The sequence below is a fragment of the Nematostella vectensis genome, chromosome 14 (assembly GCF_932526225.1).
Source record: "Nematostella vectensis chromosome 14, jaNemVect1.1, whole genome shotgun sequence".
Taxonomy (NCBI): domain Eukaryota; kingdom Metazoa; phylum Cnidaria; class Anthozoa; order Actiniaria; family Edwardsiidae; genus Nematostella; species Nematostella vectensis.
Genome location: NC_064047.1, coordinates 6,320,667 through 6,346,843, shown reverse-complemented (window position 1 = coordinate 6,346,843; position 26,177 = coordinate 6,320,667). Strand labels below are relative to the sequence as shown.

Below are 26,177 nucleotides of genomic sequence, written 5' to 3'. Positions count from 1 at the left end.
TTGAACCCCCCGGAATTTCCAATCCCCTCCATGGGGGGGAAGGTAAGGATATTTTCTGGAACTACACAATACCAATATTGCGCCGCAATGCGCATGGGAAAACGGAACAGATTATTTTCAGAGCCTTTTCCCAGCAACTTTTAAAATCGATATTTCCGGCATCAGAACTGTTCAAAGTATACCCTTGTAAGAAACAAACGGTCGGTTTGACTGCAATGTTACCAACATTTATAAAGGCAATCGGTGATTGCAGCTAATAATTGGCAGTAAGTTGCAATGATTGCAACTAATTGGCAGCGGAGAAATTGGCGATGATGATTCACTGATTTTAATGGTCCCTTCTACTAGAAGATAAAAGGAAAGACCCGCTCCTTTCACGCTCGCGAACCTTCGGACTATTTAGTCTAGTTGTTTCGAATTGAATGCCTTTATTAATTGAGCCTGGAAAAAACCCGTTATTACAAAAAAAAAATTCCCTGAATTGAATTCCAGCTCCATATTGCTCCGCTCTGGACTTACCGCTCCTCTCTGCGGAGATCCATATTTTACTGAAAACCCATTTACACAAAGATGACTTTATAACTTTTCACACTACCCGCTATTAAAACCAGTTTTATGTACTCAGCTGTACTAACACTGTAACAATAGTTATAAATGGTGCAATTTTCGTCTTCCGTTGTAATAAGCTAGTTACAGTACTACGGCGACAAAAAAAGGGACATTTTGTTGACACTCCACGACAACGTGGGGAAAATACAATAAGCTTGCCCGGGCGGCGTGGTTAAATCTTTGAAGTTTCCGTTAATGCCGGCGACCGTTATAAAAGAAAGGGTAGGTTTCATAGGGCTACATATGAGACCCTGTTCTTAGGAAAAGCGCCTTAAAATGATCTTAAGTAGTCTTATTCTAGTGGCGCTCGCTAGTTCTCTCGCCAATTGTCACAGCCATAACGGACGAGTTGAATTCGACAAGGAAGAACAAAGTTTAAGAGATGTAAGTATAATGACAGAAGTATAAGATACAACTTTTGTAGTTACAAAAATACATATGCAAGTGATGTACAAATGTAAAGTAATATGGAAATTATAAGTGCAAGATCATAAAAATTAATTTTGAATGTAGGAGGAACTAAGTGATAAAGATTAAATCCAAGCAAGATTTGAGTCATAATCGGACAACAATGAAACTTAAGGGGGTCAAAGAAACAACCTTTCTTTGAAATTGGGTGTTTTAAAAATGTTTGCTGCATCTTTATAACTTCATCATATTTTAATAATGTTTTTTTTTTATTTAAAGGAATTTAAATTTAACTCGCCTTTATGATTTAAAACAGTATAAATCTTTATTTTTGGGATCAGGAATCAAAATTATGTTGGATCGGAATCATTTAAAAAATGTTGGGATCACAATTAAACCCAATTTTGGGATCAGGCCTTTTTAGTTTGTTATGCCCTGGGATCGGGGAAAAAAAAGTACCTCTTTACTACCCCAAAAAAGGCAAGATTTAATTAAGTACACCTTAAATAAGTTATAGTTCGACATCTTGCTGTTTTAAAAGAAAGTGATACGATCGACATTCAAAAACGATGATGACGAGTTAATTGAACAAAATGGAATATTCGTGAGAATATTCTCGTGATCAGGTTCCATTTATCCAAAAATGTACGAAATCACAATTAAACCCAATTTTGGGATCAGGCCTTTTTAGTTTGTTATACCCTGGGATCGGGGAAAAAAGTACCTCTTTACTACCCCAAAAAAGGCATGATTTAATTAAGTACACCTTAAATAAGTTATAGTTCGACATCTTGCTGTTTTAATAAGAAAGTGATACGATCGACATTCAAAAACGATGATGACGGGTTAATTGAACAAAATGGAATATTCGGGAGAAGATACCCAAACTTGTTGTTTGCGTTTCGTTAAGCAGCTGTCTAAAGACAGGATAAAAAATGACAAAATGGAAAATTTAATATTGTCTTCAATTAAAACTCCAAGAGAATAAGTTGACACACTTTTGAAAAGGTCAATTAAACTAGATGGAATAAATGAAGATATCGAAAAATGACTGAAAACGTAATTTGAAGATCAACCGCCTTAAATGCAAAATTCTCGGTAGTGTACATAAGGTATAAAACGTTCAATGTTTTCCGTTTGCCTTAAGAAGCCGCCATTTATTTGTAAAAAGTATCCACTTACCGGCACTTTGCTATCCCGGACTCACTTCCTTATACTATGACATTAACAAACGAACATATGCTCGCTGGAGAAACCCCGAAAGACCATCCACCCTTTTATGTCAGGAAAAGAAGGGGAAATCAAACTTCATTTCACGAAAAAAAAAATCAGAATTAGTTGTACGCTAGATATCAATGGTCTAGGGGCTCGAGGCAAAATCCAGAGACGAAATTTTTGGATTGAAGATCATTCATATACAGGGGCCTAATTTTGATATTTTCTGAGGTTGGAAATTGCCCATGCCCATATTTAGAAGAGCTGAAGTTTTCCCGCTCCCCGATCTCCAGGAAACATGGTGAAAAATACTGATTCCTGTCAATTTGAGACTCGCGGCAAAAATTTTTAAGCAAAACTTGCTCGCTTGTTCAAATCATTTTCTTACTAATCCTATAAAGTCCTTAGACCCAGGCCTCCAAGAGATTGCCCGAGCGGGTTTTAAGGTCACCCGAATATTGATATGCTTAAGATCTTCGATACTTGAGTAGAGAAGGGATTCCTACCCATTTGGGTATCTTACCAACCCCCCCCCCCCCCCCCCCCCTTGTTCGCCGCCCGCATATCAATCAAATGGGCTGTCGTTGTTCTAAATGGTCTTAAAGAGCCTGGGGCGAGCGCGCGGGAAAACCTGTGATATTCTAAAACGTTGACTAGGCTCCATATCGAAGATGGCTGCCAGCAAAATCGTAGTAAACCGAATTCCTGCAAGTTTACGTGGAAAATATCGACTTACAAAGCTCTAGAGCGATAAAAAATAAAAAAAATATATTGAAGCGGACTCTCAAATATGGTATGTAATTCCTAATTAGGAAATGACCGAGCGAGCTAGAAAAACGCCATTTTTTAAAAGAAGATTGACTGATATGTTTAACATTTATAACTACTGTAATTATTTCTTTTATGGATTAAAACGACAAGCACTAATTTACGCATGCTCCATCCTCAATTGCAGCTAATTCGAGGTGTATCTTCTATTGAGCCCGCACCGACTGTTCCAGAGGGCAGCGGTTGCCCATGTGAATGTAAGGACGGCGCACCCGGGAAGGACGGAAAAGACGGAAAGGACGGGGAGAGTATTGTGGGACCGCAAGGGCCGCCGGGATATAACGGGAGTGATGGCAAAGACGGCAAGGATGGCATACAAGTAATGAGATACCTTTTGAGGGGGAGGGGGAGGGGAGATATTAAATATATAAATCAATGGCAGTTGTTTTTCTAAATGGTCTAAAAGAGCCCAAAAGAGCGCGCGGAAAACCCGATATGTTCTAAAAACGCCGGTACCTGAGCCTAAATTTCAAAATAGCGTCCAGCGAAATGGTAGGTAGTAAACACGAATTCCTGCAAGTCTACGTGGAAATTCTCGACCTACACAGTTCAAGAGCGACAAAAAAATAAAATAATAAATAAATAAAGCGGAATTCCAAATATGGTGTGTAATGTCCTAATAAGGAATTGACTGAACTAAGATTGATTATTATGTGTTATGTATTTTAGGTCTAGCACCGAGAAAACTTAGCTTCTTGCAATCTCATTTTACCAAAGCTGGTCATAAACATTCCATTTCTCTTCCAATCAGAAGTTATTATAGTTTACGAAATGGTCTTCTTGAAAACATACCGTGAACTTGCCGGTATTCCAAATAAGGAAATCATTACTTTCCATATATGAAAGTAACCTCTTTCGACAAAAACTAAAAGGCTATTTTATTTCCTGATATGAAAAGTATAGGAGAAAAAAACTAGATTTATCAATGACAAGGTAAAATTTGTTCCAAATAAATATTTCAATATTCAAAAATAATATATTCAAAATTTAACCAATTATCATTTAGGTTACTTGCATTCCTACAAATTCTTCTACGGTTTCGAGGTGAAGTTATCTCCTTGGTTTCGATTTGGATCAGAGAATGTTTGTATTTTTTTTTAAACCTTAATTTTAAAACGTGATTGAAAAATTTTTTTCTTCATATAAAACATCAAATTTTATCTAGGGACCACCCGGACCTCCCGGACCACAAGGCCTGCCAGGAGTATGTGACAAGGCAACGGTGAGTAACGCGTAACGCAATCGTGAATTCAAAAGAACTAAGTACTCTCACCACGGGCAAACCAGGCCAAATGTTCGTGTATCAAATATTATCTTAAATTTGTTTACCGAATGTATCTGTAATAAAGCCAATTTCTTGAAGTTGCTGTCACAGATTGATCTGATTCCGTTTTAGCCGTGATTCATAACCATAACGATTTTCCACCCTCATCATGGTTTACCTCCTCCCCACTTGTAATTTTATTACGCCCGTGCCCGTGCGCTCACTTAATAAACGCCGTGTTGACAGTTAGCTTCTGAGCTGTGCTAACTGCTCGGAGAAATGAATCGTGCCCCCCCCCCCCCCCTCTGAGCTCTGTTTCACTCTTAGAAACTCATGGTACTTCGAATAACTCCTAACATAGAAACGAGGATGGGTGGTTGATTCATGTTGATTTATTCGTTCAGTTTTTTTTTTTTTTCTTCACTCTAAAATTGTATGGGACGTTTTAAAATGATATTTTTAAACTATTTATTTTTTGTTTTTGTTTTCCTTTCTAAACAGCTGGACATGATTAACGAGCAGCTTGTAGGACTGGAAAGAACGGTAAATTGAGGAGGCTATTTTAATCGTTATAAAATTGACGTCTAGTAGTCTCAAATCTCGTCCGTTTTCATTCATGTTTTCGGATGATAATATCTAATCATCCGTATTTGATGGGTTACTGTTTTAATTATCGGTAACCAATTTAGAGTTATTTAACATATTAACAGACCAGTAGTTAAAGAACTTTCCAAAATATTTCCAAAAATAACCGATGCTTTTTCTTTAAATTTGCGGAGAGACATAACTTATACTTAGGCATGATGGGGATCATAGTGGCAAGTCTAAACTGACCATGTAATTTTTTTTGTCCGCATACTCCATTTTCTACCTTTGGTTCGGGCAACATTGCGTTATCCTTCAATTGTTTTAAAGAAAGCCCCCCTAATTATTCCCGAATTTAAAATTCATTTCATAACTATTTTTCTTCAGATTTACCTAGCGAAAGAAGAATTCAAGACAGAGCAGGCAGCTCTTGCAACCCAGGTGATAAAGTATACAGTTGATCATAATGACCATTTACGGGACTTTCCGTGTTATGATTTGTTACAGATTCAAAGCATCGTGAATGATAAACAAATATGCTAGTCCAGTTCATAATCTGTCTCTTTGAACCATTTGAGATATTTGATGACTATCCACATTGTTTGCGTTCCCAAAAAAAAGAAAAACATGCGCAATCTTACAAAAGCAAGATAAGAGGAAATAGTTGACTTGCTTTTTGGGGGGGATCACATTATTTTTCTGTTAGTTTTGCCTCACGCTGGTTTTTCTATAATCTGAAAGGTCTCCCATTAACCTTTTTAAGTATCGGCTTATTAAGCTACATCACCCATTTTCTATCAAATAATATAGTTAGCTTATTTCCATCACGTGATTTATATATCTTGGTGATCTCACAGTTGACTACAGCGACCAATCAGTTGACGAGCTCAGTGGCCACGCTTGATAGCAAGGTCGATTCCACAAGTTCGAGACTTCAAGACATGATAATGGTGAGAGGTGCTGTTGTATCGGTGTTAGATAGGAACCCTTATATGGTAAAGAATCCCTTATATGGTATAGAATCCTTTATATGGTATAGGATCCCTTATGTGGTATAGGATCCCTTTTATGGTATAGCACCACTTAATATATGCTATAGTAACCCTTATATGGTATAGGAACTCTTAATTGGTGACACAGGATCCCTTATAAGGTATATGAACCCTTATATGGTATAGGGAGCCTTGTGTGGCATAAGTGTAACTAAGACCAAGGGCAAACGCTGTCTTTTTAAATGTTGTTTCAAGTGTAAATATATATGCAAATGAACAAGGGAGAGGTCGAGCGCTTCTTCCCAAATACAGAAAAGTAATGTGCAAGAGGCGGGACCTCGGGCTTAACGCCCGTAACCGTAAAGACGTGGGATCCAAAGTCCCTAACGTAGTGAGCCAGCTTGGGTTTTTATAACTCTAAAAATTCCGAACATCTCCTCACCTGGATTCGATCCCACTACCTTTGGCTTCGGGCATCTTCCATACTCAAATGAACATGAAACAATTGATATGGGTAATTTGCACGTATTTTGGAACAAAACATGAAAGGTTTGCCTAGCGCAGGTCACCCAAGCTCGCTGTATGGATGAATAAAATCATAATAGGCTAATGTAACGTTGTGGCCTTTAGTTTGTAGTAAACATAAAAACACAACGAAACGGGAGCAAATTATAATTTTATTTCATACGTACAATGATGAGCTTGTGTGGCCCGTGTTTCTAAGCCAAATAGGCTCTCCGGAGGGCACTGACTGTATATCTGAACTCACAGGCTGTAAACAACAGCAGAATTCCAGGACCTCGCGGGCCCCAAGGTGAACAAGGACTTAAGGGAGACCCGGGACCACAAGGCCAACAGGGGCCTAAAGGGGACCAGGGAGAGCAGGGCTCAAAAGGGTCCCAGGGACCACAAGGGCCAATCGGCGCGCTAGGTCCAAGAGGTCCTAAAGGAGAGAGCGGTATAAGTGCCCTCAGAGGGTGTCTTCACCGGTTGGTAAAGAGCAAACCTCAGAAGGGCGGACGTCCAGTGTTCGTTGCGCTTGTTGAACCATCGAAGGTTTGTTTTATACTGCTGTTTTAAATAAGCCTGAACTCAGAGTGTGTCATAACCTGCAGTGCTTCATGGGTATCAAGTAAATAAGCAAATAAGCGAAAACAAAAAGAAATCTATTTCTAGGAAGCCATTCTTCTATGTACATGTAAACACTCTCTAGCCATCAGAGACCCGGATGTAGCCCTTTATAAGTTATCAATGAGCCAATGTGTTTCAATACATGGGTTCAAATGCCATCAGAGACCAGGATGTAGCCCTTTATAAGTTATCAATGAGCCAATGTGTTTCAATACATGGGTTCAAATGCCATCAGAGACCAGGATGTAGCCCTTTATAAGTTATCAATGAGCCAATGTGTTTCAATACATGGGTTCAAATGCAATCTTATTTGAAATAGGTGTATGCCTTTTTCTTTTGAGTTAGATTTTAGTGACAGCGACAAGGCATGAGTAGGCGTGGTGATTCACTCATCACAAAATCATCTCATCGCGATGACAGACCACCTGCTCTTAACTACAATTATCTTTATGCATATTACTATCTTGTCTCACGCCCCTTGCCATTTTATGTCATTTAGGGTCACGTGGTTGTTGGGGTCACGTGTTCTTCGAACATGCGCAGCATCAATCGCCTTGCCCCGGTTGAGACAGCGCTCTACAACTGCGAGTGTCAGCGGACTAATGGTAAAAGAGGACGAGTTGCAGATGACGAAGAGATGGATGAAAACGAGGTATCAAGGCATTGGTGGAACCGGCCGACCAAGCCTCCAAAGCCCACCCGTCCGCCCAGACCTCACCACAGGGCACTTGTCTGTGAGCTCCACTATTGGGAGTGCCCCGCCGAATAGAAGCATTAACAAGCGTGCTAGAAGATCTCTTAGTTCCTTTGATTTGATTTCTCAGGATTATACACTCGAAAATGCATCCAGGATAGTGTATATTTTCAGTTCTAAATATTACAGAGTTAATGTAAATTGGAATAATATTGTCAAATCATTTGTAGTTCTTTCTATAAAGGTCGAAGGTGATTAAATGAAAAGTGAACTGACAGTTTTTTTTTCTTGAGTATTTTATTCGGTGCTGGTTATGTAGTGGAGAGAAAATAAATATGCGAACATAAATGTTTTTTTTAACTTGTTGTGTCTTTAATGATCAGCAATTCTTGAGACGCGGGAAACTGGCAAATGGAATAGGGATAGATAGATACATATTTCTACTAAATGCAGAAATTATATATATAAATCGAGCGATTACCCATTATCGGTCATTAATGTATTGTTCTGGCATGTCTGGAGTTTATTTATCAGCTTGATCCTTACGAAACACTAACAACCCATAAGCATAGAACTATCATTTTCCAAGTGCTATTCGCCGTTCGCACCTTGTATTTGCTGGGATAGAGCCTATAATAAGACCAATCTCTCCTTGTATATTCTTGTTCAACGCCATTTCACCTATCCATCTCTTCTTCTTCTTTTTTTTTTCAATATTGAATAATATTGAAGAGAAAATTAAATATTGAAAAAGGGGGAGGAGCATGATTGTGATTGACAGCTAACTCTTACCCGCCCCTCTCTTTGTAACAAGGCCCATAACCTGTATAACCCTATAACCTGACTACAGCCCTTTCTAAAACAAAGAAACTCGATAAAAACGCAAAACGCTGTATAATAAATGTGTCAGTTGTACTCGTTTTCTTAGGCCATACACGAACCTATGAAGCATCGAATTTTTCCATTGTTTTAAGGTCGCGTTTTAAGGCTTCGCTCTCAGTTCTTGAGTACTTGAGCTCTCGCACGGCCCACACCCTCGGTATTTATTTGTAATTAATTGGTTTAATTAAAGAGAGTTTGTGGTTTGTTATTTTTGCAGCACGATTACTCCCGACATCATATTCGCATACTTCTCTTTTCGTTCCTTTTTTCTCCGTCTTCCTTTTTCTCTTTCCTGTTTTGCTAGAGTTAGGTCAAGTAAATGTTCAGCTGAGTACTTCCTCGAGTTATAGTCCCTTTCAGCGAGTTTGTATTTCATTCTGATATAATTTACTCTTTCTCTGCTGCTACAAGTTCTTTTTTCGAGGTTTTGTTTTCGGGAATTGACGTCAATGTCATCAGAATTTGAGCCCAGGGTATCTTGGTATCTGTTCATCAGAAATGGAGATAAATAAATGTGCTGTTATAGCAAGGGACATCCAAGATCCGTGGGGGGGAGGGGGAGTTGGGGTTCGCGCGCACCTCCCTGTGTACACGCCTTGATAAATTAGATTAGATAAGATTTCGGCAATCGGCATAATTAATCAATGGTTGTCGTTTTTTCTGAATTATCCAAGGGGCCGACCATTTGACTTTTTGAGAGGGGGGGGGGGGGGAGGGAATGGAGATTTGTGGGTGCGCAGGATTAATGGTCGGCCCCTAAAAGAACATGGGGCTACCCCGCGTGTGATTATCTAAAGCGTTAGGGCCTGGGTCTAGGTGTGCCTAGAATTGTTTATATTTTTGCGCTACGCCAAATATTTATTTTTGCCGTCGTCGTTTTGCGTAAGACCCCAACTTCTGCAGAGAAGCCTTCTATTGTTAAACTGAGAACATAACCCGGTATACTGACCCAGAACGACTGCATGGTGGGACTTAGTGAACGAAATTATCCGGGAGTTATGATGCTACTCTTATCAAGGTCTATCAGTTCTTTGGACTGACAGATTTGCTCTTGGAAACCCTTCAAGGAAGTAGTGGCCAAAAGCATAATGATGAGTAATAAGTCATTGTTGTTATGTCGGACATAATAGGTTAAATCTATGTAAAGAAAATATTATAAATAGCTGTTCATTCTCCGCGCCATATAAACTCTGAACTCTGAACATATAAACTCCCTCTAGTATGGATATGCCCTCACCTTCTCACAGATCAGGCTGAGGCCAATAGCGTCTTAAGAAGGGTAAGATTCACATTACGGATGCATTACCTCTATTCATTTAAAGGTTTTATTGATTTAGATGAGTGCTAATTTGTAAGGACAAATGTATTGAAATTCCATTAGAGACCTAGCCTTTTTTCACACCTATATTTACTCATGTAAACAAATAGTTCTCTATTGTTTTGTTGCGAGTATTTTGCGTCACCGCGCGCCTACCAAACAAAAAGACTTTGTCTATATTTTTATCCGTACTCAAAATTGCATACTCCCGCAAACTCTCTAAAGTTCTTTGAATGCTAAAAGAAAATTATTCAATATATTTTGATGCTTTCCTGCTCGTGCTGTTAGCTATCGCAAAAAACTATTTGTACCTTTCATTAAAAGTACGTATAATTTAATTATCCTAGTGCGTTCTGCATCATACCTATCATTGCACTGATTGCATCCGATGGCTTCTTTGCAGCTAGATTTTGGCCAAACGTCCGTTGCCTCGTATAGTCTCTTTACCCAATTCCGCGCATCTAAGTCAATGATTTTCTCTTCGCTACTCCCCTCTCGTCTCTCTGGCTTCTCATGGGGACATTCACACGGCTGTATGGATTCTAAAACGTTACCCATACTGGATTCCTTTCTGTTTATCAAGACGTCTTGGTTCTAGCTTTCGGACAGCGCTCTTAAATACTATTTTAGGCCATGCGGAACCCATCAGTGTAGGAATACGACTTCAAGCGTGTTGTTCCGCTAAAACTGCGAGCGACCCATAGAATTTCGTAGTCAAGCCTTTTATGGCGTGATGACGTAAGCATGACCGTTACGGAGCGATTTAACCTCATCCTGTCAAGCAAATATGGACGTTAATCACAGACGGGACGGATGATATGAACATTCGGATACAAACTTCCTTACCTTGGTCACATCACCTCATTGATGATTTTATGGGCGGTAGCACCCGGTAGGATCATTTTTTGCCGTGGCGGTTTTAAAGAATGTTAACCATCCAATACTCTGTTATTGCTTACATTAATAACACACAATGGTTTCTGCCAAAAATACATCCACGATTAAATTTTGATACATAAAGAAACATCTATTATGCGGTGTAATTGGGTAAACGACTGCCTTGCAGGCTATTAAAGAAAGTCGATGAAACATTCCTTTGCCATTGTTTACATTTCAAAACACGACCTGGTTTGTTTTTAAACTTTAAAAAAAAAAAAAACATGCAAGCCAAATACCTTACTAACGATATTTCGGTGGAAGTATCTCAGTTTCTTCCTTGAAAAAGACGATTGAAATGGATGCTTTGTGAGACTCGGTATGACGTCTTTATTATGACATCATTATCTCTGGCAGGCCCAAAATGGGACGTGACAATATTTTTATGCGGTTGATCAGTCCGTGAGTTGCATACTCAAAGATGGCTTAAAAGGTACGGAGAGAAAACAAGAGGAAAGGAGAGGGGAGGGGGGAGCTTTAAGCTCCAGTCACAAACTCCCCACTCCCCAGGGCCCAGTCTGAATAGGGGTAATAAATTTGCATTATGCTGACACGCGAACAAGGGCTGCAAATCTGGTACTTTAGTCTGGTAGTTAAGGCAGGGCCGGATACAGGGGGGGGAGGGGGTGGGTGGGTGGATATCTAACCCCTTTTTCAGTAAAAAAAAATGAATTAACTTTGTTTGAAAAAAATAAATGTCTGAGAGACGGGAGGTACTGTCCATTCGCCTTTGCCTGCTTGACTTTGCTGTCGCGAGTAAGATCTATGTGACCAACCTAGAACCACTGGACCACTTATCCATCCCCATTTTGAAATTCTAGACCAGCCCCTGTAAGGGTCACCTAAAAAAATAATAACCAGGTAGCCGAACTAAAAATTAAAAAAAGAAAAACGTTGACAAGAGTGCATTAGGAGGTCAGGCTCACAAGACTATGAGAAAAGCATATTTGTGAAAAGACGCCAAGAGATTGCATTACATAAAATGGGTCTTTATGATAGTTTTTAGTCAGTGCTTTGTATTAAAAAGCCCTTAGTAAAATCTTTATGGAAATTTCAGAAATTTTCGAGTCGTGATTGAACTTTGTAATACTCTAATACTCTTTTTAGACGAACGTCCAGCCTAAGATTCAACATTGTCAGCCTTAAAATATCCCCAAGCAAAAGACTAAACTGAAAACTAGACGTTTTTTTATGAAAACAGAGTTTTCGATAATAACCTCAGTGACTTTTACACTTACTACACAGAGCGCAAATCAATATATTTAATATCCCTTTTCCTAAAGTCACAAGAGCACTGTTCTCTTTATAAAGGTGTTTGCTATCCAACTTAAAGCACAAGAGTCCACAAAACTACAATCCCGAATATCAGATAAATACCCAGCGTATAATAGTCCACGTATGGGAGGGTGGGATCCTCTAGTCCCCAGTCCTCGTATGTCCGCGGCCGGCACGTTTGCACCTTGAGCCCGAAGTGCAGTTTACCCTTGGCCAGCGCCATACAAACCTGACAGAACAACGGGTATCTGGGTAACCACCATTGTCCTATTGTGGTATTCCGGATTTCCCCGAGTCCTTTCCACTTCCATTCCAAATATTTATTATACGCAGTCTCGTTTGTCATGAGGTAGTTCAAATACTCGGCGAGCTCTTTAGGCCCTTTAAAATCGCTAACTTTGATGATGGAGTTCTTCAAGTTTCCTGGCAGGAACTGGTCGACTTTGTCAGAGCCCATGTACACGGGAACGGAACCGGAAGTCAGAGAATGATACAATCTATCATCGACGAAATAATCACAATCTTGATTCATGAACACTAACGAGAACTTGTAATAACGAGACAGAATCAGCTTGTGCTGCTTAAAAACGTATTTATTGTCTCTTTTTCCATACAGTCCGATTAACCCGTCTTTATTCCTGAGGCAAGCGCCATAAGAATCGACCTGAATGTAGCGCATAAGCTGACGCATGTATTCCGTACGCACGGGCTCACACTTTGAAAAGACCGCCAGTACTCCGCCAAGGCGTTTATCAAACGGAACAGGGGCGCTTAGATCAGGCATCGGGTTAATTGGCGCAGGGAAATCTGAATCCAGTCGATAGCCCACCAAGAGATTAAACTTTGACATGAGTTTGGCGTCTGTGAGTGAGGGAGTGTACACGGGGTTTTCGTTCGTCTGAAGGATCCAAGGCGCGAGATGTTCTAACGGCGGTAGATTCCAAATATCGGGTTCCCTTGCGTGTACGACAAAAGCGCTCGCATCTTTCGCCCTTTTCGGGTCGCTAGATAACTCGCATGTCACTGGGCACTCGCCCTTCCCCCCTGCGTAGAAAAATGGCCAAAAATGCGAGTGATTTACTCCTGTTTTCTGAACAGGGACTTTGTGGCCTCTAACACCGGACCAATACAAAATAAGCATTTTTCTGCGGTGATCTTGAAAATCCGTAAAGTTTAACTCTTGCATCTGGGCTGATATTGTTTTGATATTCTCTGTTGATCCTGTATTTGTTGATCTTCGCCCGATGGCAGGTTTCCCCGCGATACTTTCCCGGTAGAATCTCTCATTGTAATACTGTATAACATATAAAGATGATTTAAGTACAATTAGTCCAAGCAACGCCACCGAGAGTGTCCTTCGTTTGGATGTTGTTCTACGAGCCATTCTTGCTTTTGTTAAAAGCCGCATCACCTTTTTGAATGCCGCCGTTTCTCGAACCCATATTTGCCAGCAGCTATGCTCGGGATTGTGTGACTTATGACGAAATCCGCGTCACGCACCACCGACCGTGAAAAGTACCCGTCGCAAAGGAGCTTCATTGGTTCCAATGAGCTGGTGTTTCTTGTATGTCAAGGAGGTGAAATGTAGCATGAAATTCCACTTGAATTAAATGATAACCTACATGGGATATGAAAGCCACTAAGAAATACGTACTCAATTTTGAAAATTTTAGAGAGACCAAATTTTGTTCTACCCAGATTGAGATCGTAACTTTCTTTAGAAAAATAATACCAAGTTTATTTTTCTTTCTTTCTTTCATTCTTTCTTTTTTTCTTTTAATCATACATTTTTTCTTTCTTTTTCATTCTTTCTAGAGCTTTACTTTTTAAACGAGAAAACTTAGAATCGCGAAATGGAGGTAGTGACCACCTATGCTAGTAAAGCGAGAAGTGCGGGGTACGCGTGACGTGTCGTTCCAAACTGTTGCGTTACTTTGATTTTCGTGAACATCGAGAAAATGCCTTTTGCATATAATCAATCTTGTGTTGAAAGCTGTCGTTTTTCTTGCTCGCTCGATCAATTTTTTTTATTAGGACATTACATACAAGTCCACTTCAATCATTTTTTTTCTTCTTCGCTTTTTTTGTCGTCGCAGTAACTGTAATTCAGTAACTGTAACTGTGAACTGTTAGGGTATCAGTCATCCTTGCCAAAGGTGTTCTTCCCGAGTGTCTGATTGGGTTTCCTGTGGTCGGTGACAGTTATGATCTCAGTGGAGACCAACTCGCCCCAGACGCCACACTACCTCACGGTTCATCACAGAAAACCGGTAAGAACGCCTGGTGTTGTGGGAATCAGTGTCTACCCGGAGTTTCTGGCTTCCCGTTCCCACCGCCACCGCCGAAAACTCGAGACCGTTACGAACGGTTGCCGGCGAGTGGGCGAGCTGCGGTCTTGTCAAATTCAGCGCGGCAAGTAACACCCTGAACTGCGGAAATACATGGATTTTTTTTACCGTCAAGAACATGTAAGTTATCAAAACCCTCGCTGTTGGTTCTTGACGACAATAACATCCCACGAGTATGTTGAGTGTTCATGGTTTTACGGGTTTGCGCTGGAAGTTCACATGATTTGTAAAAGAAAAATAGGAGACTTACTAAGCATAAACTAATCGTTATTTTTATGACATAAAACTTTGATTTTAGGTATGAAATAAAATCGAGTTAGGCAATCAAGAATTAGACTCTTCTCCAGCCTCTGTCAGCCGCCATTTTGATGAATAACCAAGTGTGAAAAAGCATCCATTTCCAACGGCTGATAAGAGGAAGGCCAATGAGAGATAATTTCGAGAGAGTTTGGTAAATAGGTAAGTATTTAACGTCGTTTTTAGATGTTTTTTTGATATTTTAAAACATTGTGCCTTCCAATATTAAATGAAACATGAACAAAGGTGTGGCCGACAAGGGTTCTCGTGCGAGAAGTGAAAAAAAAAAACCACAGGATCTTCTCTCCTTCACAGCCTCTTTAAACGTTAATATCCTTCATTAAGCCGTTATTAAACCGTTTAAACCGTTTATTAAACCGTCAATTAAGGCGTTAAAATCCATCAAGCCCATCAAGCCGCCTATTAAGCATAAGTCGGATTTGAAGACGCTAAATAAAGGATAACGGTCGCTGTTGTCTGTTTAATAACTCATAGCCAAAATTAGGACGGATTGGCACAGAGCATCGGGGGTCGGGCGGCCCTGTTAAAATCCCATCCATATAATGACATCAGGAAAACCAATTAACAAAAACATAGCGAAACTTAACGCTTGTTGTCAAGCGAAAAACACTTGTAAGGATCAGAGGGTCAGGGGATTCTTTAGACTCGCTGTCTGCAAGACGATATTTTACCTACGACCTTTTTCGGTAAAGAAAACCTTTTCTTCTCCTATTACGACACAACAAAATGGAGCAAAACAGGGTAAGCATCTAGTGGAATTTTCAACGAAAAATTGATTTGGGTTCCAGTGGAGGTTAAAATAGCTACGAGAGCAAACATGAGTCATGTAGGATACGCTCGGTAGTTGTTCACGGTTTGTTTAGAGTTGGATGTCGACGTTAAATAACAAGGTATCATTGAGTGCGTCGGGACTTTCTCGACAGAGCGAGAAATCGTACAAGGCACTGACTAAGAAATCGAACGCGGACCTGAGCAAAACACTACAGCAACTGGATGTAGAACAGAAGGCAAGCATAGCGAGGATCATACACGAAGAATACGCTTTGAAAAATGTTCACCACGCGCTCAAAAAGGCGGGATTATTCACGAAGCCAAAGCTCGAAGATCCAATTGTGCTTGATAGCGAAGAAGACGAGGTGGCAAAGGAGTCTGGAATAACACTAGAAACAGATTTGCTGGACTTGAATGCGATTACCGAAGAATTAAGCTTGAATGAAAATGCAAAAATAGCAGAAAGTCACACGGAGAAAATAAAATTTCAAGTAAACGAACCGTTTACTTGTCATTTACCGATTATCATTGAGGAGACACAACGCAGACCGAAACGACAGAAAAACATTCCGAGTTCTTCACGAGGGCCAAGCTACACACTTCCGCCACTCACTCGGCTCGACCCGTCACTCGCGAGGGTTCGCCGAAGTTTCGACGAAAGAAGTACTGGCAGTTCCCAGAGCTCGGGCCGCCTTCGACACACGGGGGAGAATACGAACTATGCAGTAGATAGCTACAGTCGGCACGGAGTGAACACGAAGCGAAAGTCGTACATGGACCCAATACGACAACCCAGACGAAACAGTATCGACAGTAGCCGACTGCGTCCCGATGGCCGCGGAACTGACGAAGCTAATCCGAATAAGCCTCCGCAAGCATGGGCTGTCGGATTCGCGCATTGTCGGTATCTTCGTCGATCTGTTTCATCCCCGGATGTACTTGCTGGACGACCACCGCCCAAAGACTGACCTATCCTACCCCTCTCCTCGCATGAACAAAACTAGGACTGACCGCGACCCCCACAAGAAAAGGCAAGAAGGAAACAGGATCGCGTTATTACTTCCATACTTATGTCATGCCTGTGTACCATTGTACCACGAAATCAATTCTAATGATCACTCATGTCGAGGAATTGTCACTCAATTGTATCGGTCCTGTGACATCATGTTCACGTGACGGCAAAATACCATTTCCAGTAAGACGTTCCTCGTCACGGGGTAATATCTGTTTTATTCACAAGTTAAAAGACGGAGAAAGTACAACATCGATAACAACGAAAGTACGAGCATCTAAAAGCATAAAGTTTCGTCTACAAAGTTATCAGAAAAAGACTAAAGCGATGCAGCAGGCCACAGCCAGCGGGGCAAAGAAATACTTCAATGCACATCAGGACATTAAGGAATACTCCTAGTTCGTGCCAATCAAAACGCTTGCGACTTGGCCAACTTTCCTAAGACTTTGCCTTGTTGACCACGAACGGTAGCGCAATATAACGCTTTTAGTAAGCGATAGACGACTGTATTATGGGATGGTGTATTATAGCCAAAACCCTGTTTAGCGACAAAGCCCAATTCTGGCAAAGGACTTTCGAGAGCAGGGGCTACGGAGCGGCCCCAAAAGTGTGTGTGGGGAAGGGGGGGGGAACGGTTGGATAATGTGTCTGCTTATGTCTAGGGCACACTAGCAACATAACAACATGGGCGCGCGCACTATGTTTAGCCCGACATAACGACATGGACCAAGAGACCATGATATAAGAGAACGAATCCCCGTGGCCCATGATGTCGTCCATGAAAGCTACTTTTAGATTGCGCGAGCTTATCAATCATAGCATCCATATATAGTTCGTCGCTCCATATTTGGTTATGGGCACCACGAGCTAGTACAATTTCACACCAAATTTTTCCCTCTGCACTTCTTTACTTCGTTCGCTACCTGTTTTTATCCTTTTAGCTGCTCTTCAAGGCTCATGAGCACAATGCTACTCATGGGGTGGTGTCCTGTTATCTGTTAAGTTATCTAATGTTCAGTTATCTAAATGTTATATAAATAATTGAATGGGAAGACGTCGCGGAGACGGTGAATTTGGAGTTCTTTCAAGATGCATCGTGAAGACTCCTAAAAAGTTCTTTTTCTCTGCAATTCGGTGAGATAGAATACCAAGCCATTTTCAGAGTCTATGTTATGTATTTTAATAAAAGAAGGCCTTTATATTTCTTTGATTTATAACATTTTTAGATGAATAAACTTCAATTTTCACGCAAATGTTCAGAAATCATGTCACTCGTAAGACTCATGTTGCTAGGAAACGTGAGCGCTAACCAATCAGAGACGTATCTAAAAATAAGTGCTTGTTCTAAAAATAGTTTTTACGGACGTCATCATTGGAGCATACCCTAATACGGGGGATTCGTTCTCTTACATCATGGTCTCTTGCATGGACATAATGACAGAAAAGAAAAAAACATGTTTTTTTTTCTCTTATGTCGTTATGTCCATGTCGTTATGTCGAAAGTAAGAGTGCGCGCGCCCATGTCGTTATGTCGAAAGTAAGAGTGCGCGCGCCCATGTCGTTATGTCGCTAGTGTGCACTAGGCATTACACCATTTAGTTCGAAACACTGGAATTCACATGCGAAAAACGTCATTAGTTCAAAATAGTGGCGCCCGCTGCTCCTCCCCGTCCGCCGCGACGGCGAGACAGTGATTCAGTAAATGACATTGTAAGCTTTTATGTCAGACACGTGACAGGCACGTGGTGTCAGGCACGACTATAACAACAGCCACGTGGTAAAGACTCGTCACTATACGTTCGCATTCGCTATCCCACCGTGACTCGTTGACGCATGATGATTTCTATGACAACGGCTGCGTATCCATGGCGACTTGAATAATAGTCTTGCCGCGTGTGTGTCCAGCTTCCACATTAGCATAGGCATCCGGGACCTGGCTGAATGGAAACACAGCCTGGATAACCGGTTTGACCTGAAAACAGGCACGTTATAAGTAACAACAGAAAACAGGTTTGACCTGAAAACGGGCAAGTTAAGAGTCACAGTTGAAAACAGGTTTAACCTGAAAACATTAGGTTTTTAAAAATATTGTAGAATATGGAGACAAATATAACATAATTATCGTTTGGTGGAAAATTTAAAATATAAAATAAATGAATAAAGTTATCATAACAAACTTTTCCGTGCATTCAGTAAACAAAAATACATGCAAGCTACCTTTTTTTGATTGACAAGAAGTTTGACGTGATCCAATGCTCCAGGGTTTGGTGTGAAGAATCCCCACTTAACAGAAGCTCCTTTGAGGGAACTCTAAAAATTGGAAAATAACTAAGTACATGGAAAATGTTAATCCTCAGGCATGAGAAAATCAATAAACAGATAATACCATATCATCAATAATTGAATAACACCTTTAAACACCTGTTTAATTAACACAGTGAATGAAAGTAAATGTAACTGAAAGACAGAGGGACAGCAGACAGATAAAGGAAAGGATGCAGAGAGGGACAATACAAGGGAGGGGAGGGATGGGATGACAGGTAGGCAAACAGATGGACAGACTGATTTGACAGACAGACAGTTAGACAGTCAGACAAAAAGGAAGACAGATAAATAACAAGAGGACAGATTGGACACATTGACAAACACACACTTCACTTTACCTTTAATGAAGCTGAGACAAAGGATTTCCCTGATGACAGCACACCCTTGCCAAGCCCTAGGGCATCAGTCTTTGGGAGTAAAGGTGGAATGATACTGATGTAAACACCACAGGTGCGGTCAGACAACAGTTCAGGGGCTAAGATTTCATATTCACCACCAAATGGGTCCAATATCACATCATAACTGAAGAAAGGTAAAGCAGACATACCGTAAGCGTAAAGATCCACTCCCTGGAGCTTTATTAAAATAGCACCCACCTAAGGCACAAAATTCGGAAACCAATGCCTTTTTTTGCCTCAAATTTTGTGACTAAAGGATAAAGGCAACTAGAGGAGTTGTACTAACATTTATTCATGCCAAGATTTAGGTGACGATAAGTCTGTTTTCAGCTAATGAATTGAGCATTCACTTATTGGGTCGACGAGAGACAGTTCACATTAAAAGCGAACACAACCAAAAGCTACAAACAGAAAAAAACAAACCTAAGGTGAGTTTTAGACGATTTTGACTTGTAATAAATTTTAATCTCGTTAAAAAAATCAATTCTAAAGATGAGGAGAGCAGGATCCTAGACCCCAAGCTCCCCTAAAATGACTCCAATCAGTAAACACAAAAAGTGTTTAATGCGGGCTCCGCTTAAAGGCATTGCCTAAATCTATATAATAGTAGACCTTTGGGCTTAGAGATTTGTGAGATTTTTAAACTTACTTATGCTAACTGGAGAGGAAAGGATTGGACCATGCTGTCTAACCTTTTAACCATAGAGGTGAGCTCCCTGTGGGACTACTTAACATCCATCACAATCAGGAAGATTTTGATTAAAAAAAAATGGAAGGCTAGCTAAGTCTCATGGATTTCCAGAGAAAATATCCAGGAGAGATATCCTTTGGCAAAAATAAAGAGCTGAGTGTTGAGCATACAAGAGAATTGACAACCCCCAAAATAACTTTTGTAGACTGATAAAATGGCAACTATTAGTTTTACCCACCCTCCTAATTTACGCAGTTCTGCTTCTTCGTCAGTCGTGATGTAGTCGATTGCATGATCAGCCCCAAGTGATGTCACTAGATCAATAGCATCTGTGCTGCAGGTCGTAATCACCGTGGCACCCCAAGCCTTCAGCAACTGTAGACAAACATTAACACATTGACTCCTGGCTATATAGAGAATTAATGCTTTCCAATGTAACTCCATGCAGTTGGAAAGCGTTTTGGTTACGGTTCTGAGCATGTCTTATCACATTCCGTGATCTTTTGTTTTAATAATAACAACTATTGTTTTATGTTTGTAAAATTATGTAACTACGTTAGCACTACATATCGTATAAAGACAAGAGAGATAATAAGTTTCTCATCTCGCCTGAGGACAACGAGTACCACTGTGTAACCAAACTTTATGACATTTTTAGAGGCCTTAATCCTCGAGGCTATAAATCCACGCATTGCATTAATGGCAGGTTTTCAATGCTTAAGGGGGAACGAATTAAGTCATGTTATAAGGATTTCACTAGAAGTCAATATTCCCTTGCGACAGCTTCTGTTCTATATTTCATTTTCAACCATAAGGATATTTGCAGACTAGGACTAGAGGGGCAATCAGACTAAGAGTGTCTTACCTGAATGGCAAATGTGCCGATTCCACCTGAGCCTCCAAGAACAAGAACTCTACAGAATTGAGAGATTTATATTGGCAGAATTAAAAATGATAGTAAAAATATCAACTTGGATATTACCCTCTCTATAAGCAGTGATTTGTAATCCTAGAATATTACAAAATAAGACCGAGAGCCCATGGTTTTCATGGATTATTTAAAATACTATGGTTTTAGATAGTTATATTTAAAGATTTCATGAATGTTTTCTTCAAAATATTAAATGACAACAATAACAAAGGTAATGCTCGTTTATTTCAACCGTTTGCAGTTCTTTTACAACTGAATTACCGGTAGGGTCAGCTAACTACAAAATACATTACACCATACATAATTCATAATAACATTAAATCCCCAGCATATTGCGCTGAGACGAATTTGGAAAAACGGTCCGTGCGACCCGGGACCACACTATGTGAGCGCTTAGATCTTAGGGAGTATGGCGAGTTGGAGGATATAAGTCTGCTTGACACTAGGGGGTATAAGACGCTCCCCTGTTTGATATTGCTTATGAATTTTCTGCACACATTGTGACGCCGCGCCTCTAAAGAAGACAAGCATGCGCGTTCGAGGGCGTCCTCGTAGCTAAGGCCACTACCGAAAATTATTCCTAGAGATCTTTTTTGAATTCTTTCTAAGGCAGCACATAGGTATTGCGGAAGGTTGGAAAAGACAACGCAGGCATACTCTAAGATGGACCTTATAAGGTATGGCTGAATGCGTTCTTTAATATCATACAAACTCAGGATTTTACCAACCTTTTGCCGGCACTTGTTGCAGGGCCTAGCCCCCCTCGACTAACCAACCCCGCCCACACAGTACATATGACATAAGGTAGGGAGGCTGCTTCAACATGGCTGAGAGAAACAGGCTTAGCTGCAATCTAGAAAGAGAAGAGAGTAAACCAAACATAATATATAGATTTAGGTACTGCCTAAAAGCGGAGCCAGCATTGAACACCTTTTGTGTTGACTGATCGAGGTATTTTTGGGGGATCTAGGATCCTGCTCTTTACTGAGATTTATTTATTGAACCAACCAAATGGATCCAGGCCTTATTCAATAATTTAAATAATGCAGTACATCAAAGTTAACAAACACAATTCCTGGTGTGAATATGGCTGTCAAAGTTGTCAAGAGTCTAATGGTAAATTCTTATGTCCCATCATAGAAGTTCCATTATGAATATTTTTTTAATCAAAACAATACTCTGACAAGCTTTGCCCTTGTGCAGAAAATGTCATGGATGTAACAGCATTCCAAAGATTTAAAATAATATATTTAGACTGTTTAGATGCCATACTGTAAATTTTATGTATTGATTTAGAGGGGATTCTCTCCTTCATTGGACCGAATATTCAGAAAAATGTCTGGAAATTAAAATCCAAAAATATATATCCTTTCATGTATTACATATTGTGCACCCCCCTTTACCATGTAGTGGCCTTGTTGTTGGTGGCCTACTCCCAAATGAATGCAATGAAGAAAAAAACAGATTGATTTTGGAAGCAAATCCTAAAAAAACATCCAAGGCATCACTGACAGTGCTAAAATGCTAACTTCTAATTTCAAACCAAACCCTTTCATTGATCTATGTTTGGGGTAGAGAGGAAGCAAAGAATATCAATTGACTAAAAAATAGTCGACGGGAGAGGAGATATAAAGTAAATTGACTCAACTTGAAAGGTTTGGTGAAAAAAAAATAACAGTAATGAAAATAATTTGATTGAGCGTTTCTTGAAATTCCCCCTTTCCCATTATCTTAACCCTTTCACCACCACAGGCCTCTAAAGAGGCCATGTCTATGCTATCCAAGCTATGTGAACAGAATTCTATTATTGAAAAAGAACAAGGTTGTTGCTAGTGTTATAAAGTTTGAGTATCTTGCCCTAAAAAACCCTTCCCCTTAATAAGAGTTCCATTGATGTACCTTTTTAAAGCTACATTCTGACAAGCTTTGTCCTTGCGAAGAATAATGGATGAAACAGGATTTCAAAGATGGAATGTAGTGTCATACACAATTTTAGATAAGATGCAATACTGAAGTTTTAATGTACCATTTTAAGTGGTGATTTTCCATCCCCATGGGAATTAATATCTACAAATATACATCCAGTAATGCATTATATTTTGTTGGTGTTTTGAGAAACCCTGGATCCAACTATTCCAATGAAATAAATCTAAACCTCTAAAATAAATGTAATGGGAAAGAGACTTGGAAAGAAAATCCTAAAAAGAAGATATAAATGAGAGTACTAAATGAAAATTACTAATTTAAAAATCAAATCTGTTAATTAATTTATTTTTGGTGTAGAGGGGAAATAACAAAGAGCATCAATTGCATAAAAATAGTCAACAGGGAGAAGAAAAAGGAAGAAATATGACTCTTCTTTAAATGTTTGAAAAGAAAATATAATAACAATAATGTGATAATTATATTCAGTACTTTTCTAAAATATCCCCTTTCCCATTATCTTTAGGTTAATAGAAAACTGTTTTCTTTACAGATTTATTATTTAAAAAGCAAAAGTTTGTTTTTAGTTTTATATTATATAAGTATCTTGTTCTAACAAAAACCTATTGAGTGTGTACTGCTGAATCAGATAGTAATGAACTAGTCATTTGCGCCCCCTCCCTTATGGTCCCGCAGAAGTCAGGGGTTAATGTGGGGTTTTAGGCCACTTTTTAACCAGAATATCTTAAGAGGGGTGGTGGTATTGACTGTTTTTGACTCTTAACTTGGAAACAGGCTTTTATTAAAGTTTAATCCCCCACCCTTCCCTGGGACCATGGGTGTGGGGGTATCAAATGACTAGTGAATAAGAACATCCTACTGTTCTCTTCAAGACATGGTTTTTAATTCACATGTCTTCCAGTCTGGTTCATAAAAGAATGAAAACAATTATTTATTATTTCTTTCAAAACAATCTTTTCATCAAGCCATTTATAATCTAACTAATTTTCCACAACTATTTGAAAAAAAAAAATAAACACATGAGATGCAAGATGCAGACAATACATATTAAAAATAGGGGTTGATTTTTTTTTATCCTTGGTAAGGAAAATTTCTTTTGTAAGTTGAAAAAGTTGCGGTATCTTCTAAGGATATGTATCTTCTTAGGACTAAGAGCACAGGATATAAAGACAAGAACGGTCTTCTTTAGCAGTATTTGACAAATGCAACACGATATTGGTTAGCCTTTATGAAATATCTCAACACAATCAATCTGCCCCGAAGAAGTCTTATTAAAGACGAAAATTTGGCAGAGTCGAATTCCAGTTTTTGGTGTATTGTATTTTATTTAACACAATAAAGAATATAGAAAAAATGAAGAATGTCAAAACAAAAGCTGTTATGCTCAAATAATTTGATTACTAAGTTAAGTACTCGCATTCTCAAAGCATACAAAAGGACAACAAAAAGCCTAATAACTGTCAAATCCTCAATAGACAATATAAATCGTCGTCCGAAACTCACCTTGCATTTATTTTTGTTTCTTTCTTGTGGTTGTGTTCGCTTTTTAATGTGAACTGTTACTTGCTTAAATTTACTAGTTAAAACCAGATAAATCTTGGCGTGAATGAATGTTAGTAGATCTCCTCTAGTTGACTTTATCCTTAAGTCACAAAATTTGAGGCAAAATAAATAATCATCGCATAATCGACAAGAACTTTTTCCCTTGCTCCGTGCTTGTATTTAGTTATTTAGTCGCCATTTCGGGGCCAAGTGGGGCCTGGGAGTCGCGCGGCTGACTGGCTGGCTGGCTGGCGAGTGACACCACAGGGTACCCGCGCGATGACCACAAAAACCAAGTCGCATACCTATACCATATTTCTATGCCTATGGAGCTACGCGCGCGGCCTGCGGCCACGCTTGGCTCCGCTATTATCATTAGGGCTCAAATTTGCCTGCTTGCAGTCAGCACAGTATTATTATCACAGAAAACGTGCTCCGTACGGTGATTGTATTTTTAGCCGCATGGTTCATGAAACAAAAACTTTAAACTGACCTCTTCTTGTTTAACTTTAAGGTACTGAGCATGACATCCTCTGGAGACTGCTGACACCACTGATGGCGTCCCCCAGACCTAATGACAGAAGACAAGAAACATTAGAATCTATACACTATATAAATAGAGCTTCATAGTCACTCAGTCCCTACAATTACCATATGTCCCTAGAATTTTTTAGTCATTTATAACCTTTATGATAATAGGATAATATCAACTACCAATTTCATTTAGTCTCTTCTTTTTATAATTATTTCAAAATCATTTGCGTAGAAGTGACTTTGGAAACAGGTTTTTTGGCGTATAATGCAGAAAAATCAAGTCCCAATTTGATTTTTGTTCAATATTTGCATGTATATTTTGGACAAATTTTTGCTGAAACTCAAAATCAAGCCTTTTGTTTTTTATTATCTCTGTTTCAAGGGGTGAGACCCTACCCTGCTCATGTACAAAGACGATAAATTGCGTAGGTATAGATTATAATAGTTATAAAAACGATTTTCTGTGTATTTAGAAAATGTTTGGATTTAGATGGGTCTAGTAACCTATCTATCAAAGCTCAAAAATAGTTTAGAATTTGGGAAAATTTATCGCCATTTTCAAACCATTCCGAGGGCCAGTGAATCCATGTTGGACCTCACCCTATTTTTTCTCTAGACCCTCCCATGTTGTGCATTTTTGTTGCTTAGTGTTGTGCCAAACTTAATTGGGCTGTGCCAAACTCAATTGAATGGGGTTTTGAACTATTCAGGTGGCGAATCCAAACAATAAAATTTGGCACGGCAGAGGCAAACATATGAATCAGGCGTTATGCACCTCCATTCCAGGTCTAAACCGGCGAACACGCCTTCCAGTCTTAACAACAACTCCAGAGAAATCACGACCACAAATTAATGGGAATTCCTCAACTCCAACCAGCTTTCTCCACGTATTCAACAGGTTTGTGCCATATCCTCTCCGCATTTCTACATCTATTGGATTTACAGACGATGCGTGGACTTTTACCAAAACTTCTGCGTCTGACTCTATATCAGGAGTGTCAAATGTCTCGAGTTTTAGGTTATCGGTTTCAGTGTAATTCCGTATACACCATGCATCCATTATCGGGGTTGTATTTTGCCCACTGCAGAGATTTCGTCCATGAAGTAAAAAAACACAGTTTTTGGTTCTTGCTCTCGCAAAATAAGAAGAAAGCAGCGAGGAGAACATATTTGGTCGTACAGAAGACATTTCTAGAATAAGTACCGCATTGATTCAGGTACAGAAA

General features: G+C 39.6%; 5 protein-coding genes across 5 annotated transcripts; 2 read left to right on the top strand and 3 right to left on the bottom strand.

Moving 5' to 3' along the window:
• The first annotated feature begins 741 nt into the window (after window positions 1-741).
• On the top strand, window positions 742-8,074 carry LOC116612984 (collectin-12). Its single transcript, XM_032373522.2, has 8 exons — window positions 742-993; window positions 3,188-3,379; window positions 4,226-4,282; window positions 4,826-4,867; window positions 5,297-5,350; window positions 5,767-5,859; window positions 6,673-6,957; window positions 7,532-8,074. The coding sequence occupies exons 1-8, from the start codon at window positions 886-888 to the stop codon at window positions 7,799-7,801; spliced, it is 1,101 nt and encodes a 366-aa protein (XP_032229413.2). The 5' UTR covers window positions 742-885; the 3' UTR covers window positions 7,802-8,074.
• LOC116612985 lies at window positions 8,005-10,695 on the bottom strand. The gene is made up of 2 exons (XM_032373523.2): window positions 10,291-10,695; window positions 8,005-9,093 (listed from the first exon to the last, which is right to left on the bottom strand). Exons 1-2 carry the CDS (start codon window positions 10,482-10,484, stop codon window positions 8,814-8,816), a joined length of 474 nt encoding a protein of 157 aa, XP_032229414.1. The 5' UTR covers window positions 10,485-10,695; the 3' UTR covers window positions 8,005-8,813.
• A 1,338-nt stretch (window positions 10,696-12,033) lies between these two features.
• LOC116612986 (alpha-(1,3)-fucosyltransferase 10) lies at window positions 12,034-13,764 on the bottom strand. Its single transcript, XM_032373526.2, has one exon. The coding sequence runs from the start codon at window positions 13,543-13,545 to the stop codon at window positions 12,190-12,192; it is 1,356 nt and encodes a 451-aa protein (XP_032229417.2). The 5' UTR covers window positions 13,546-13,764; the 3' UTR covers window positions 12,034-12,189.
• A 1,186-nt stretch (window positions 13,765-14,950) lies between these two features.
• Window positions 14,951-17,133, top strand: LOC116612987. The gene has a single exon (XM_032373529.2). It carries the CDS (start codon window positions 15,673-15,675, stop codon window positions 16,540-16,542), a length of 870 nt encoding a protein of 289 aa, XP_032229420.1. The 5' UTR covers window positions 14,951-15,672; the 3' UTR covers window positions 16,543-17,133.
• Window positions 17,134-18,209: 1,076 nt separating this feature from the next.
• LOC5505095 (reticulon-4-interacting protein 1 homolog, mitochondrial) lies at window positions 18,210-26,140 on the bottom strand. Its single transcript, XM_032373527.2, has 8 exons — window positions 25,727-26,140; window positions 24,911-24,988; window positions 21,660-21,784; window positions 20,866-20,914; window positions 20,239-20,375; window positions 19,250-19,433; window positions 18,804-18,896; window positions 18,210-18,558 (listed from the first exon to the last, which is right to left on the bottom strand). The coding sequence occupies exons 1-8, from the start codon at window positions 26,138-26,140 to the stop codon at window positions 18,430-18,432; spliced, it is 1,209 nt and encodes a 402-aa protein (XP_032229418.2). The 3' UTR covers window positions 18,210-18,429.
• Window positions 26,141-26,177: the final 37 nt, after the last annotated feature.

What these genes read in the sequence shown, in the direction of transcription:
- LOC116612987 (XM_032373529.2), top strand. Translation starts at nt 15,673, where the DNA reads ATGTCGACGTTAAATAACAAGGTATCATTGAGTGCGTCGGGACTTTCT.
- LOC116612984 (XM_032373522.2), top strand. Translation starts at nt 886, where the DNA reads ATGATCTTAAGTAGTCTTATTCTAGTGGCGCTCGCTAGTTCTCTCGCC. An exon ending in ACGGCAAGGATGGCATACAA is followed by an intron (nt 3,380 to 4,225) that starts GTAATGAGATAC and finishes AATTTTATCTAG; the next exon opens with GGACCACCCGGACCTCCCGG. An exon ending in CGCTTGTTGAACCATCGAAG is followed by an intron (nt 6,958 to 7,531) that starts GTTTGTTTTATA and finishes TATGTCATTTAG; the next exon opens with GGTCACGTGGTTGTTGGGGT.
- LOC5505095 (XM_032373527.2), bottom strand. Translation starts at nt 26,140, where the DNA reads ATGTCTTCTGTACGACCAAATATGTTCTCCTCGCTGCTTTCTTCTTAT. An exon ending in GGTTTAGACCTGGAATGGAG is followed by an intron (nt 24,989 to 25,726) that starts GTGCATAACGCC and finishes TTCTGTCATTAG; the next exon opens with GTCTGGGGGACGCCATCAGT. An exon ending in GAACTGCGTAAATTAGGAGG is followed by an intron (nt 19,434 to 20,238) that starts GTGGGTAAAACT and finishes ACCTTTCTTCAG; the next exon opens with TTATGATGTGATATTGGACC.
- LOC116612985 (XM_032373523.2), bottom strand. Translation starts at nt 10,484, where the DNA reads ATGGGTAACGTTTTAGAATCCATACAGCCGTGTGAATGTCCCCATGAG. An exon ending in TGCAATCAGTGCAATGATAG is followed by an intron (nt 9,094 to 10,290) that starts GTATGATGCAGA and finishes TCTGATGAACAG; the next exon opens with ATACCAAGATACCCTGGGCT.
- LOC116612986 (XM_032373526.2), bottom strand. Translation starts at nt 13,545, where the DNA reads ATGCGGCTTTTAACAAAAGCAAGAATGGCTCGTAGAACAACATCCAAA.